The sequence below is a fragment of the Mesoplodon bidens genome (assembly GCF_964165515.1).
Source record: "Mesoplodon bidens genome assembly, chromosome: 1".
NCBI lineage: Eukaryota > Metazoa > Chordata > Mammalia > Artiodactyla > Ziphiidae > Mesoplodon > Mesoplodon bidens.
This window is the reverse complement of record NC_138176.1, coordinates 164,677,453-164,693,696: the sequence shown is the minus strand read 5'-3', so window position 1 is coordinate 164,693,696 and position 16,244 is coordinate 164,677,453. Positions and strand designations below refer to the sequence as shown.

Sequence of the window (16,244 nt, the reverse complement as noted above, 5' to 3'; positions counted from 1 at the left end):
ACAACAAAAATTCAAGAAAAATAATCATTCCATAGTGTCAGATTCAATCAGACATGAATCAATGTGAATACAAATGGATAAACCCTGAAATAGAAACACAGCACTGTAATTTATTTAACTCTGACACAGACTCTGAAAGACTCCGGAATGTCTCTTCTGCCCCCAAAGTCTTGAACAAAGCGGGGAGAATGGGGGGATAGGGGGTGGGGACTGTAACTGAGTCAATCGCTATTTCGATCCCCTGGTACGTAGGATGGAAAAACGGTCAAGAACTGGACAGATGACCAGTCAGAAACATGTGTCTGTTAATGGATGAGACGGAATTTAAATGTGTTTTTCTTATTTCTTCCAAACAGGCCAGAATAAAATCCTAACCTTCTACTGAGCTCACTCCTGAGAACACACAGCTATCTGGTGTTTGAGTTCGGCACTTGCACAAAGCCCGAGGCCAGGGCAGGGCAGATGGTCACATTAGGGACAATTTTAACTCCCACCCCTGGGACGCACGGTGGAGAGCCTGGAGTAGGGTTTACTGGCCAGCGCTCCCTATGGGCCCAGCAGGGCTGGCAGCACCACGAGGATATCTCACTCCTCACTGGGGGTGTGCCCCTTCCCGGAACCCGTGCTGGCCTGAACCCGACCCCAGGCCTGCAGCCACTGCAATTACAGGTCTCACGCAGGGAGTCAGGGAGTGCTCACGGAGGCAGGAGGAGGCTCCTGGCGGTGCTGCCTTTATTTAAAAAAAATTTTTTTGGCCACCCACAACGGGTGGCATGTGGGATCTTAAGTTGCCTGACCAGGGATGGAACCCGTGCCCCCTGCAAGGGAAAGCGCAGTCCTAACCACTGGACGGCCAGGGAAGTCCCAGTGCCGCCTTTATTACTCACAGCAGCACATGGATGCCACGGTCCCTCCCCCCACCACTTCACGTTATGTGTCAAACAGAGCAAGATGGGCATCAGTGTTCCCTCCCGCCACCCAATTCCACCCTCCCTGGCCCTTGCGTGGATTCCAGCAGTCCTGGATCTGATCAGACCTGCGGCTTACTTCCCAGGTGAGTTTCCAGGAAGCCAGCCGTGTGGCTCTGTGGCTCTTGGCAGGTAGGGTGAGAGAAGCAGAGTCCGTGGTGAGGCTTCATGGGGCAACCCTGAGTAAGTGTGTTAATGGACTCAACACTTCGTCTTCAACCAGGCCACCTTAGTTCAGAGGTGTGTGTGGGGGGCTGAAGGTGAAAAATGGCCTTTTTTCACATCACTGGCACCCTAAGAGAAGTCTGTAGGTTAACCTCATGGGCGTGGGGATCAAACTAATTTTAACAGAATTTAAGCCTGAGCATTGCTGAAAAGTCACTCAGGTCAGGAATTCCTAACTCAAAATCACGTCACTATGGGAGGGAAAGCACTCATCCCAAACACAGACCCAAGAACCAAGGGTTACGCTAACTGCCTTAGTGGCATTAACTCAGAATCTGGGGAGTCAACTAGGGAATGACCAAAGAAGGTAGGTACATTATACTGCTTGAATTCTTTGACTCTCCCCTACTTTTTCTTTTACCACATCCATCTCTTTAATCATCCATTTTCTTGCTCAACAGATGCCCATCTCTTTGGTTTGTGCTGTTGTTTCTTCCAGTGGCTTGATACACTGAGATGAACAGGCTGTCATTTCAGAAGTAGACCTTCCTTCTCAAGTGCACGGAGCCAGAAAGCAGGGTCAAAGCCCCACTTTTCACTATCGTCTCACTTCCAACCAAGCAGCCTTGGTTTTCCAAGGCCTCATGGGAGGGAAGGAAGAGCCAGAGCGATAAACTTGGCTCTGGGCAGGGAAGGTAGGAGGACAGGATCCATGGAGCGTTCTCCAGAGGGAGTAGATCTGCAGCTGCCGCAGTTCCTTCTCCGTGGCCCTGGGCCAATCCCCAGGAGCAAATTCAGCAAACAACCACCGTCTCCAGAAGCAAACCCCTGTGCTCTCTGAAGACAAGATACACACATTTCTTTCCTATGTTGCACAAAACCCCCTCATAAGCCTTGAAGAACCCACCAGTGATGGTGCAGTCACTGGCAGAAGCCCAAGCAGGCAGTTAAACATAGGTTTTCCCAGGATGCCCTGTTGGTTCTCTCCTCATAGCCCGACGTGTGCTTTCTATTGTCACAGATGTCCTCTTTGAGGAGCCTGATGTGCCACCTGGGGCGCATCCCCAACCCTAGCTGGCACCCACCCCTGTGCAGGCCTTCGCCCTTCCTGTCTGGGTGACCACTTCAGTCCCGAGAGCTGGTGTCTGCTTGCACCCTCTGGGAGGACCCTCTCCCGCCACCCGCCTGGGACACTTTCTAGGCCCCCAGCTCTGCAATTGCCCCGCGTGCTCTTCGGCCGCAGGTGGCAGGGCACACATGCAGATTCCGCAGGAGGGTGTGGATGCCGCCCAGGTGGTGTGTGGGCCTGGACCAGCCTCACTCCTCATCTCCGTGTACACGACAGTCCCCACCTCAGCAGGCCCCACGCTCCAGCGAGGCGTCTCCAGGCCATGAAGGATGGGTTTGCCTCGTCATGAGGTTGAGCCCCAACTATGGGGGTCGGAAGTCGACAAAAAGAGGGTAGCTGGGAGGTCTGCAAAAGACGTTTCAGAGCAGCGTGGCCTCACGACAGTTCCAGCTCAGTTACAAATCCTACACGGTCCCATTTGCTTAACCAGTTTTTCCAGTGACGCTTCAAAGCTGGCTTTCTTGGTTTCTATAGCTTCTTGGTTTCAAAAGGAAAACCAAAATAATAAAAACTCCAAATTCTTCAAAGTGGACAAATAAATAATAGTAACAATATTTACATTAGTATGTCACACTTGGAGATTGCAGCATGACTGGGGAACGGAAGAACTGAGAATGTGCCCTGGCCCTGGGGCTTAGACCTGGCTCCCGGTCAGGGTGGGACACCTCTCTGAGTGGACAGAGGGACAGGTGAGGTGGGAATGAGCAAAGATTCTGGGCTGGGGGCTCCTCAAGGCCAGGGAGGTGGAGTGGGCAGGAGGTGCTGAGCTGTCCCTAGATTAATTAGGTTTCAAACAAACAGACAAATCCCGGTTCTCCCCAGCAAGCACTGTGCTGTGGTCTGGGTCACTGGCTGAGTTGCTCCTAGGATGCCGGGGGCCTTCTCTGACTGCCAGCATGGGGGGGATGGCAGGGCCTCGGTCCTGGGGAGCACAAAGCTCACGAGTCAGCTGCTGGCCTCCAGCCCCTTTCCAGACAACAAGGAGCCGAGGTCAGGAACGGTCCCCTCTTCCCTGGACTATGTGACAAGGGGGATGTGGAATTCGTTTGTGTCGAAGATCAGGGGCCTCCTGGGAGGGCTTGGGTCCCTGTCAGCCTTGTGGAGCAGCTTGAAGAGCCCGGTTCCAATGTTCATGGGGATCCCCATGATGATGCATTCAGACACCCCTGAAACCAACCAGAAAGGATGTTAGAGGGCTTCTCGACACACGGGTAGGTTTTCAGGACAGAGAGACTACTGACTTGGGAGTCAGAAACTGGGCTTGGAGTCCCAGCCCCACTACACATCGATGGATTGAATCCGGGCTGTTCGCTTCACGCCTCATCTATAGATGCCGAAGGCATGGCATGGCGCTCCTGGACGGGTTGGGGGAAGTCCAGCGAAGGGCAGTGCCCGCTCACAGCACCGCTGCTGGCTCAGAGGTCTCTGCATCTGAGCCAAAGGCACCGGGTGGGCCTCACCTTCATGAGCACTATACTCAGACAGCAGGGATATACTGAATGACACTCAGGAAACCCCAAGTTTGCCACCCAGCACTTCCTTAACTTAGGGCCCAGGAGACAAGCAAATGGGATCATAGTAAGCAGATGCCAGTCCCCCTGGAGACAGCAGCAGAGACTTGTTCCCTGCGCCCAGGGGTCAGGGCGGCTTAACAGAACCCCAACCTCGGAGTCCACAGACTGAAAAAGAGACACTCGGAAGGCAGGGCCCTCGTAGAGTGACAGGAGTAAGGCGACAGTGCAGACTCTCCAAGCTCCTTTTCAGATTTTTAAGATCTAAGTGTTGGGCTCTGCGTCAGGCTTCTGGTTTTACAACAAGCAAGCGTGTACCTGCTATGTTCTGGGTTTTGTGGTATCAGGGCACCAGAGAGGCAAACAACCAAACTAAAAACCAACACGTAGTAAGGGCTGACACTGAGTTACAACATTTAAAGGACCAGGAGATTTCAAAGCTGGGGTAGGGTGACCACACTAGGTGCCCAGAGGGGTCAGTGGTGGAGAAGGGGCGGTGGGCGGGGCCACAGCACGGCAGCAGCAAAGACCGGGCTCAGCGTCCTGGTGGTAGAGCTGGGGAGCTGGGTCTCAGCCCTGCTGTCAAGCAGACTCGCTCTTATTTGTGCCTTGGCCTTGCCCTTCTCCTGCCCCAATCTCTGCTCCCTTTTCTTTCCTTTTACCTTTCATTATCTTAAAGAATTACGTAATTTCTCTTTCCCTCTATTTGCAACCTGTGCCCCTTGGGAAAGAAAGAGTTAATCTCAGGAGCAAAAAATAGGCATATACTGACTGGGGCCCCACCTGACCGTCGTCTTGGGTGGCCAATCCACACAAGGAGGTGAGAGGGGGAAATGGCCACTAGGAAGCAGAGCTCTGGTGGCGGGGACGAAGGCCAGGCCTGGCGTCGCTGCTGGAGCCCCAGGCCCTCACAAACTCCCACCTCAGGACACAGGGTCTTGCTGCGGCACGAGAAAGGCTAGAGCAAAGTGGGCACTCCGGGTGGGCAGGGATGTGCTGTGACAACCGCCCCTTGGGCTCCCTCTCCCCCAGGCCCGTCAGAGAGGCGCTGTGTGGTGGGAGAGGAGGCTAGCGCAGGGCAAGACACTCACCACAGGCGAGTCAGTTCCCTCGGTCTTCTCACCGAGGAAGGGTTCGATACCTGCGCCTCACTGATGTGCTGAGACACCATACGAGGTGCCCGGCACAGGCGTGCTGGCTGCCTTGCTCAGGAAGTCAGGACAGTGGGTGCCTGGCGCAGGATCGGAGTGGCCGACTGTAATTCTGAGGACTAGAAAATCCCTACATGCCCAGCGGCGATCTTTTCTCTGTACTGACAGAGAAGCCTTCTACAAATGTGTGGGATGCAGGCTGCCACAGTCAGGCTTTGGAGATAAAAGATAGGTCAGTTCCAATTCCATGATCTGTGACTTTATTCTTAAGTAAAAGCTCTGCCTGCTCAGTTTCTCCACCTCCTGAGAAGCCCCGGCCATGGTCTAAGCTGCATCAACAAAGGCCTCTGGGGAGGCTGCTACGAACACCAAACCAAACCTACCACACACGGAGTCCTTCTGCCCGAAGTAGGCGGCGTCAAAGAGGTGGTCGGCTGTCTTCTCAAAGGAGGCCAGCATCAGCACGCTCTCCTTCATCTTGGCCAGGCCAAACCTAGTAATGCCCAGGACTTCACCCTGCGCCACGGGAGAGAGAGCCAGAGTGGTACTCATGCCACTTACAAAACGCATGCCCCGCCTTCCCTCAACAGAAGCAGCAAAAATCAGCAGAGCCGCAAGTCAGAATCTCAGGTTTAAACAGAATCCTAACAGCTATCTGTCCCACCTGTGTCCCTCTGAGGCCATCAGCCACTGACAACACAGATCCTTACACTCACAGCCGGGTGCCACTGGAACAAAGAATTAAGAACTGAGAAGTAAAGAGTGGATATATGTATACGTATAACTGACTCAATTTGCTGTACAGCAGAAACTAACAAACATTGTAAATCAACTATACTCCAATAAAAATTAATTAAAAAAAGAACTGAAAAGTAGGGAATTCCCTGGAGGTCCAGTGGTTAGGACTCTGCGCTTTCACTGCTGAGGGTCTGGGTTCAATCCCTGGTTGGGGAACTAAGATCCTGCAAGCTGCACAGCATGGTCAAAAAAAAAAAAAAATCCCTGAAAAGTAGAATTAAGAATCTAACTTTTAAAAGTTAGAGTACTTCTGGGCTTCCCTGGTGGCGCAGTGGTTGAGAGTCCGCCTGCCGATGCAGGGGACACGGGTTCATGCCCCGGTCCGGGAAGATCCCATATGCCACGGAGCGGCTGGGCCCGTGAGCCATGGCCACTGAGCCTGTGCGTCTGGAGCCTGTGCTCTGCAACGGCAGAGGCCACAACAGTGAGAGGCCCGCGTATAGCCAAAAGAAAAAAAGAAAAAACAAAAGTTAGGTGCTTCTGAAGATGTTTCTTACGGTTCAAAGAACTCAAAACTCAAATAATTTAAAAGCCTCAAGGTAGAAAAAGAGTTATGTAAATTTAGGTGCTTTCATCTAAAGGTATGTTGTGCCATCATTAAAAAAGTGTATTTATAAAACTATGTAACAACATGGAAAACATTTATAATGTTAGAAAAAAGTCAGAATAAAAATGACATGCTCGGGACCTCCCTGGTGGTGCAGTGGTTAAGAATCCGCTTGCCAATGCAGGGGACATGGGTTCAAGCCCTGGTCCGGGAAGATCCCATACGCCGCGGAGCAACTACGCCCGTGCGCCACAACTACTGAGCCTGTGCTCTAGAGCCCGTGAGCCACAACTACTGAGCCCGCGTGCCACAGCTACTGAAGCCCGCAAGCCTAGAGCCCGTGCTCCCCAACAAGAGAAGCCACTGCAATGAGAAGCTCGCGTACCACAATGAAGAGTAGCCCGCACTCGCCGCAACTAGAGAAAGACGCGCGCAGCAACGAAGACCCAGCACGGCCAGAAATACCAACCTCAGTTCCCCCCTCAGGTTATGTTAACTTGTGCTTTAACCTGGAAATGGCTACAGAAGAAGTGTGATGAATGGGTTTAACAGGGAATAAACCTCAGTTTGCCATGGAATCCTTGGGCTTTTGGCAATGGCTAGTTTTCTTTTAGGATAAAATTTCTAAAAAGGACAAAAACCATGTTCTGTCTCCTGCCACGAGGTTGAAATTTTCACGCTGGAATTTTAACAGTATGCCCAATCCTGACCACTGTACTTCGGTCTTGGGGTAACGGTGGTCATCACAGTTGGGCACGCTACGTGTCCTACAAGCTTTGTGCTCCCGAAACTGGGTTTGCGACGCCTGGCTGCCAGGCCCCCACGAACCTTGTAGGTCATGAGGTCAGAGAGCAGCATCACATGCCGCCGGTCGATGCTCATGCCGTGGTTGACCATCGTGTACTGGATTTCGTTGATGATAGTCGTCCGGGCAGCTTCGATGCCCAGGGTTTTCTCCACCTGCGGAGGGCCAGGATGAGCAGAGGCAGCCATGTCCTCCTCTACCCTGCAGCTCCCGGCACCCTGTGCCCTTCCCCAGAGATGGGAGTGCAGACCAAGAGCAAACGGCAGGGTCGGAGGAGCGTGCCAGGAGGGAGACGGGATGACTGCAAGGTGCCCCTGGCCGTAAGCAGTACCTCATACGTGTTGTTAGAGGTAGTTCGGGTGCCCTTCACACCGTGGGTGGCCATGACTGCCCGCAGGTTATCACCCTCCACCAGGAGCTTGTACTTCTCCTTTCCGCTCTGCTCATCGATGTGGATGACAGCTCGGGACACCTCCGGGATGCCCTGCACCACCACCTGGACTCACAGACAGGTAAGGCTCCAGACCCCGCAGTGCCTGCGGCCCCCATCCACCCAGGAGCCTGGGAAACCACAGTGGCTGTGAGAACTGGGAACGTCATGGCCTGGGTTTGTGACCTTGATCACCCCATTTTCAGAGGTGATTGTCAGCAACATGCCACACTTGGGAGTGCCTTGGGAGTGTGCTGCTCTAGTGGTTGGGGGGAAGCAGAAGCTCAGGGGACCATGCCCCCTTCCACCACCAGTTTTATGAAAGAACAAAGAGAAACCCAGAACAGGCAGAGTTGGTGAGGCAGTGCTAAGAAGGAAACCGGAACCTGCCTGACTCCTTAGGGGTGTAGCGAAGAAACGAAGAAACAGGGCGCCACCCTCGGTCTCAGCAGTGACAACGCCCCTGTGGCTTCCTGACACCCGACTCTTCAGGTTAGAGGTAAGCGCGGTCCCTCCCTTTATGCATCTCCAGGTATTAGGCCAGACGCGGTCCTGGAGAGGTGACCTGTGTCTCACCTTGGGGAGATCCTCTTTCAGAAACTGCAGCACGTAGTACATGGAGCTCTTGCTGTTCTCTCGGGGGGTGACACACACCACAGCCTCACCATGCACGGCCACGTCGCCAGGCTTCACGCGGAGCTTGGACATGCAGATGGAATACCTCACCGTCTCAGCGTTCACCTGTGAGGGGCCGCACACCCAGGACATTACTAGCAGAGTTTGGAGGCTGCAGTTCCAGTGTTTCTTGGATTTTTGCATCGTTGCTCCTCTAAGAAGCCTTTTCAGTCACTTTTCCCCCGATCTCTCTCCACACCACGATATTTTAATACCGGAGATATACTGTGTATTTATGTGCCGTAATGTATACCTCTGCCTTATTCATTAAAGAGTAGATCCCCACCCCCCAGCCCTTTTTTTTGCCATTGCTACCTGCACATAAACACCAATGATAATTAAGCCAGGTCAATCCACTCATCCAAAAACATCTCCTGAGCCAGCCAGGTACTGTGCTGGGGGCCCACAGGTGAGTAAGACACAGCCGGCACTACGGTCCTTCCAGATGCTGTAATGCTGTTATCACAGCAAATGGGTATTATGGCCTGCACAAAACCTCCACTAATTTCCTGTGTGTCCCTGAGTGGCAATCTCTGTGCTGGGGTCAGGCGTAGAGAGAAAATGTGAAGGTACAACAGACTCACAGAAAAGACACTGAGTGAAAGCCTCTGCAGGGTTTCCTGTGCCTTGCATAGCTCTTGACCTAGTTTATCAGCGCCTATCTTGGGGCTAAAAGAGGATGACTTCCGCCACGCATTTAATTACGTGACTCACTTCCAGCCTCAGAAGTCTGATCCGTTCCAGGGAGAGCTTGACGAGAATAAAGCAATCGTCCGGAAGAAACACTTCTTCAATATACTCTGAAATCTGTGGTGTCAAAAGATCAGAATGTTCATCAGTCACTTTCCCTTCCCTCAGAGCATCCAAGGCTCACTCTATTTTTTTAAGGATACAGAGCAGTGTGGACACACTGACTAGTAAACCCACTACAAGTGGTTCTTACGCTTACTGGCAACGCTGCTGGTTTAGTTTTCTTATTGTTAAGAGGGATTTCTTCGTACCTCTCCCAAGAGGGTTTTCTCAATTCTCCCTTTCACGAGGCGAGCGTAATCTGCATCGTCGTCCTTGTCCAGCTGTGCTGTGATGATTGGAGTGCTATGGGAAGTAAGGGCAAATGATGACAGCACAAGGAATGAGGCTGTTTGAAGAACACCGCTTTGTTAAGCCCGGGTACCACTTGCAGTTGTAATGTTAACAGCAACCGCAATGTACTGAGCGTTTACTGGAGTCGGGCACGCCACTGAGGGCTTCACATACACGTGCTCATGAGGCAGCCCACTCGATCAGTCACTGAGTGACTTTCAGAACATTCTTCCTGGCCAAGCGAACCTACCTTTTCCTCTTTGGGCCTAATGAGTAGTTATTTCGGTTCTGTTCCCTGAGTAAACTGACCCTTCGTGTACTGCAGCTTCCTCCACTTCCACTGCCACCCCTACAATCTCCTCTTCAGGACACCTCCGGCTCCTCCAACCACCAGCTAGGAGCTCCCATCCTCGCTGTCCTGGACAGCATCCCCCGAACGCACATTCCTGGGAGATCTGACCAACCTAGAGGAGGCAGGCAGAACTCCTGCCACCCTGGACGTCTACAGGTGCTGTTCTAGAACCAAGTACAGCTTTCTTTCATTTAATGTTATATTGTCATTTCGTTAGACTCGGATCAGAGGTGAAACATGATTTTGTCACTGAATGCACTATAAGGTATTTCTATCTTTCCTAGTCTCACATCACCCACAAATCCTATCATGAAATCACCGGGGCGGGGGTGTGGGCGGACTGGGAGTGTGTCACAGAATATGACCATAGCTCAAGTGGTAGACACGTTAGTCAGGCCTAGTGAGGCTGGGAATAATGACATCAAAAGGATGAAATCTACACTGACACATGGTTCCAAGTTTTCCAGGCATTTTTTTTTAGGTTTCTCTCTTTCATGTGACTTGTGGCCATAAATTACCGTTGCATCAATTTTGACTCTATCCAGTTTGGACTTATTTTTTTCCAGTTTGGGTTTTGTAAAAGGCAAGATATGATTAACACAAGCATGTGTCACTCCGGAGTTTGAGAAACTGCCCGTTAGCATCTCTCTCTCTCTCTCTCTCTCTCTCTCTCTCACACACACACACACACACATGCACACACCCAAGAGAAACACTGTTTCTCAAGGATCATGACAGGTGAGTGTGAGAACAAGAGGGACACGGAGGCGGGCACCTGATGGCCTTGGAAGCGTTGATGATCTCTTTGATGCGGGGCACACCCAGGGTGATGTTCATGGAGGCCACACCCGCGAAGTGGAAAGTCTTCAGGGTCATCTGGGTGCCCGGCTCGCCAATGCTCTGGGCACAGAGTGCGCCCACGGCAGAACCTGGCTCCATCTGTGCCCTGAAAGGACAAGGTAGGGATGAAAAATCCAGTAAAATTGCTAAGGAGACGGGGATGAAATGTACAGCGTGGGAAATACAGACAATAATGATGTAATATCTTTGTATGGTGGCAGATGGTAACGAGGCTTATCGTGGTGATCCTTTTGCAATATACAGAAATATCGAATCGCTATGTTGTGCACCTGGAACTTGCACAGTGTTGTAGATCAACTATACTTCAATTAAAAAGAAAAAACCAGGGAATTCCCTGGCAGTCCAGTGGTTAGGACTCCAAACTTTCACTGCCAGGGCTCGGGTGGGCCCAGGTTCAATCCCTGGTTGGGGAACTGGAAGTAAGATCCTGCAAGCCTCACGATGCAAGGGGGGAAAAAAAAGGGGGGCCGAAAAAGACAAAACCAAAAACTGCAGGGGAGGCTTCTGATTATCTCCTTTCAACAGAAAAAATACAGATGCCATCAGGGCCAGGAAGGAATTGGCAAGGACCCAGGCTAGGCTTGTGATAGAGGAAGAACCTGGCACAAATCAGTTACAGGTGCAGATGAGGGGACGTGGTGCTCAGAGGGGTCCGATGATGACAGTGAATACTGAGGGGCTACCGGTGGTCAGCGTGGGATGACTGGAGAAGATCTAAGAGCTCTGCTAACAAATGGTACTGAAGGTGGACAGAGCAGCTGGCAATTGCCAAATATATCGGTAGTTTCTCTGTGGGGAGAGGGCAGTCGGAAATTTCTTTGCAATTTTTCCGCATCTTGGAGCACCCAGCCTGTCTACCCACTGGAGTCCCTAGGGACGTGGTGACAGAACCTGCTCAATGCTGGCAGTCAGTAAGCGGTGTGGGTGCAGGATTTTGTTTCCTGGGGAAACAGGAAGCATACAAGAGACCCACGTGACTGCCTGGCAGTCTAAGACAGTTAGCATCCTTACCTCATGTACTTGTCCCTACACGTCTCCAGAAACTTTTCTATTTGGGTGGGGGTGATCCGGTCCAACTGGTACAGCACCCGGGGCTGGAAGGAAAAAAGCCAAGTATGAGTCAGGGGCTGGCAGCAATGGAAAATACCTCCATGTCCTGACACATCTGGGAGGGCCGTTACCTCTGTTGTGCCGTTATCGTTGATGCCATATTTATCTCGGGTTTTCTTGATCTTCTCAGAAACCTCCTTAACGAATTTTTTTATCTCCTGAAAGATTACACAACAAACATCAGATACATATTTCTCAGCAATTTGGATGACATGATTCGTTTTGTAAACTTCAGTAACGTGACGAGTCCGTCCTATTTTAGTGGCAGCTAAATATGACACTGTAAAGGGTACGAAATGGATACAGGTTCTATTACAAAATGTTTTTCCAAGGAACACGACGCACCATCCACACCCCGGACACATCGTTCATTGGTTTAGTGTTTCTAAGGCCTTTTTACTCTGATGATGCTTCATATGTATAGAGTGAAGGCAGGATAGCCTTTCCCACTTGCCGCCTTCTCTTCTCTCCCCTGGCACACCCTGCTGCCCACATTGACGCAGCCCAGAGTAAGTACAATTGAACCACTTGTACTTTTAGTCTCTAGATTGATAACTTTTTGAGGTTTCTTCTGCAGTTGTTCTGGTCAACTTAAATACTACAAAGTATGGTTTTGTAGACACTGTACATTTCAAACACTTGCCTTCATTTCAAAGGAAACAGTCCCAAGTCCCAGCTTTGTCTCTGACCCCCAGCTCTGCATTGGTCCCCCATCATGCTCCCTTCCCCCACACAGTCAGAACTTTGTAAGGTCTCCAGGAAACCACTCTCAAAGCTGGAAATGAAACATCGGCAAATCTGCTGTTCCCACTGTATTTAAGAACAGCACTCTACACCCCCGGACGATGACAAAGTGGAGCAAGAAAAAGGTGAAAAGTACATCACGTGGAGGATCCATAGGGCACGGCTAGAGATGACAGGCCTAAGTTTTCTGGAAACTGCTCTAAGGTGCAGACCCATCTGCTTTACAGGTTACAGTGTGTCTGTGAAATGAACCCAGCCTCAAGGTCACTCCTAGAACCAGGATCAGCTAGCATCTCCTCTCGGGGAGTTCTCACAGAGGTTATGGTACGAACCACACCCATCCGTCCCGCTGCCAGGGGGTCAGCGCCGTGGGACTGACTCTTAGGGCGCTTCTCAGGTGAGCTAATGGCACACCCCGGGCAGCGGCAGTGTCCTTCAGAGGCTGCTCACCAGCTGCTCTGGTTTGATCCAGGGGAGTTTTTGAGAATATGGGAAAGTGTGGATAGACTGCACTTCCCCTCAGCAGCCCTCAAGGGAATATAATTCCCCTCAGTGGTTTTGGACAAATTGTGAGGGCACTCTGGCCAACTACAGGCATCCAGCTGCTTCGCGCGGTAGGCTGAGGGCAGATCCACACACCCGGACGGACCAGTGGGCGGGCCCGAGGACTGGATGCATGCTGTAGTGGCTGCAAAGCCTCACGAGGTCTTGATTCTTGATTCCGAGGCCGGCTGAGGGGAAGTGCAGTCTATCCACCCTTCCTTGTCTCCCAGGAAGACCAGCATGGCTGCCCAGAGTCTGCTCAATCTATATCACATAGTTGAAAACATCACAAGTTTTGTCTGAAACAAATGTTTCAAAAAGCAGACTGAACAGAAGCCCACTTTTGCAAAAACAAAATCCTCTAATGCAGGGGTCCCCGACCCTTGGGCCACGGACTGCTACCAGTCCGCGGCCTGTTAGGAACCGGGCCGCACAGCAGGAGGTGAGCGGCGGGCGGGCAGGCGAGCGAGCGAAGCTTCATCTGCCGCTCCCCATCGCTCGCATTACTGCCTGAACCTCCCCAACCCCGTCCACGGAAAACCTGTCTTCCACGAAACTGCTCCCTGGTGCTGAAAAGGTTGGGGACTGCTGCCATAAGGCACCTACAGACAGCTTAACACTTAACTAGCCAGGTTTTATCCTAACACTGCAAAAATAAATCTCTTTAGCCTCCCCTAGACTAACGAGCAATTTCTAGTTACCATCTTTTCTGAAAGCAAACCACTAAAACTTCTGAGGCCCACATGGTCCATGTCCACAAGCTCTTCTTAGTCGGCTGCCGCCCAGCCTGGCAAGCTCTCCCTGTGGGGCGGCAGGGCACTGGCCCCATTGCTCCAGAGCAGAGGCCACTCGGGCTGAATAAGGTCAGGGGCTTGGCCAAGACAAGAGGCCCCTCTACAAAGTCAAATAAATGCCTTCTCCACAGTCTGCTCTCAGGGCAGGGGTTTTCTGCAATGTCATCTTTGCCCACGGGGCATTTCAGTCTGTCTCCTAGGAGCCCAGGTGATCAGGGGGCTACGTGGGTGGAATCCACCACACCTTGGCCGCCCCTTGCTCATGAACACAGGTTTCCCGTGACTGTCCTTGTTGGTCAACTCTCTTCATTGACAAAGCGTGGAAATACGTGGAGGGTTACCATGCCGCTCAGCCATCATTCTAGGCAGAAAAGACTTTTATTTAAGAAAAGACTTTTACTAATTTACAAGAACTTGAAAATTCTCAAGAGACTCTTTAAAGAGAAACTCTCCAGGCTTACTGATTAATTACAGGTTTGAGGCCACGTTTTCAGATACAGTTAGTTATTACAAACCACGGGTGGAAATTAGAACTGGAGAGGGCAGTGAGACAATCTCTCCTGGTGTGGCTCTGCCTAAAACTGTGAATCTTCAGAAGCGATAATACCCACTTCCACTTAATTTTTCCCCTGTATTATTCAGTTTTAAGAGCCTCCTTTACATGGGTGACGTCCTCCCTGAGCCTACTTGTCTAGCTGGGCGAACTTCCGAAAGCCTTCTTGAACCAGATGTTGCCATTCGATTGCCAGGTGTTCAAGGCACAGGCTAACCAGATGTTGCTGTTCGATTGCCAGAGCCCAAGGCCAAGCAGACCAGGGCGTCTTCATCTGAGAAACTCCACACACATGAGCAGTCAAGAGCACACACCTCAAACCATTCCCCAGCTCAGGTGCTGGAAAGGACAGTTTTCAGCTGCCACCCACGTGGACATGCTTCTGGTGGCTTTGCTGAAAGGAATGACTTCCCTTACACAAGAGTTAGGGCAGATATTCTGGAAGTTAGGTTAAAAGGAAAAAAGCTCACTTTTTTGGAAATGAAAACTGAAATAAGCTACTAAGAATTCAGCTGGACCAACCCATGCGTACTAAGGGAACTCAGAACACGGCAGCTGGCAGGCAGTTAATCACACAACTGACCAGCAGCTAACTCTCACACTCAGTCCACAGTGCGTCTGTGAGCACAGCTGTCGGCCTCTGGCAGGGCCAGGGCTCAGCACCACCCAGGAGCTGCCTCTGTCTCCTCGGCTCTGACACGGGCCATGGCTGGACAACATTTCAGCAGCTCAGAAAAATCTGCTCTGGCCAGTGGATTTCGGACCCTCTTGGCAAATCTGAGCCCAGATTGTGAGCCACGGGAGGGCGAGGACATGTTCAGTCACCTCTGTGTCCCTGTGATCTGTGGGGCGTACAGCACGAGGGGACGGCTGAACAAGTGCTCACTGAACCCACAAATGCTGCTGGTCAGGGGGTTACCGTCAAACCGCGTCTAAGACAAGAAAAGACCAGTCCAAAGTGATGAACAGGGAAGCCCTGTTTGCCAGAACCGGGACAGAAATCTGTGGTCCCCGGGCCTGGCAGACAGCTGGGGTGCAGCAGAACTACTCCTCCACGCTCGGCAGCCACAGCACGTAAGCACGTTACCTCGTTATATTTCTCATAGCCTGTCTCAGTTAAGGTCTTCAAGGAGAAACAGAAACATAAAAAAGTAAATATAATCGCGAAGAAAAATCAAATCACACTTCTCATTTGTTACTTAAGAAAAAAAAAAAAAAGAAAAAGAAAAGCGGTGAAAAAACAAAACCAAAACAAAGGCACTCAGCCTAGCCAGACTCTTAATTTTAAATATCTTAAGATCTGGAAGAGTCTCTTTTTCACATCTTGTCATGGGGAAGAACGGAGTGAAGCGCTTTTAACTAAAACATTCTTATTTATGTTTTTTACTATTTTTATTTTTGATATACTTCAAGGGATACATTTGTGCTATGTTTGAATCACCAATCAGTACACAAAGGGAACCAGGTACTGATTCCTGTATCCTTTTGCTTTTTGTTTTGGCCACGCTGCTTTTGATCATAACCATGATTATAAACAGGAAGGAGCAGGTCAGTGGAATAAAAATGAACCAAAAAAACCTTATGAGGATGTCAAGGTAACAGGTCCCTGGAAGAAAATGGAAGGCTGACTCTGTGCATTTCTAACCCATGTTACAGTAAGAAAAAAAAACAATTTAAAATGATAATGGTATTAAGTAAATGCTATGACATCATTTATTGTATAAGACACAATAAATGGCATTAAAACAATGCTACTACTATTACAAATGATTGGGATTCAGAACAACCAAGGAAGGAGATGGCCCACAGGATGAAAAAGTGGGTTGTAGGGGGTTGACAGGGACAGGGTTAAAAAAAAAATCAGTTCTCTAACTAAAGCATTTTCCTTCTACCAGGGAAACACTTGCGCAAAAGACAAACTAAGAAAGACATGAGATAAATTCTTTATGTTGACTGCTGAGACTCTGCCTGGGCCAGTCTTAAATTTTTTAACAAGAAACACTCTTACATAAACACCCCCCCCCC

At 50.6% G+C, this 16,244-nt stretch overlaps 1 protein-coding gene across 1 annotated transcript in view; it reads right to left on the bottom strand.

The window, feature by feature from the left end:
- Positions 1 to 323: 323 nt before the first annotated feature.
- The window catches only part of POLR3A (RNA polymerase III subunit A), a 53,556-nt gene continuing 37,635 nt past the window's right edge, over positions 324 to 16,244 (bottom strand). Inside the window, exons 22-31 of the mRNA XM_081227477.1 lie at positions 11,657 to 11,743; positions 11,487 to 11,569; positions 10,390 to 10,560; positions 9,181 to 9,274; positions 8,894 to 8,986; positions 8,081 to 8,245; positions 7,406 to 7,570; positions 7,098 to 7,229; positions 5,308 to 5,440; positions 324 to 3,428 (exon numbers count right to left, since the gene is read on the bottom strand). Of these exons, the coding sequence (XP_081083603.1) occupies positions 3,280 to 3,428; positions 5,308 to 5,440; positions 7,098 to 7,229; positions 7,406 to 7,570; positions 8,081 to 8,245; positions 8,894 to 8,986; positions 9,181 to 9,274; positions 10,390 to 10,560; positions 11,487 to 11,569; positions 11,657 to 11,743 (1,272 nt within the window). The 3' untranslated portion in view covers positions 324 to 3,279. The remainder of the gene's footprint in view (positions 3,429 to 5,307; positions 5,441 to 7,097; positions 7,230 to 7,405; positions 7,571 to 8,080; positions 8,246 to 8,893; positions 8,987 to 9,180; positions 9,275 to 10,389; positions 10,561 to 11,486; positions 11,570 to 11,656; positions 11,744 to 16,244) is intronic.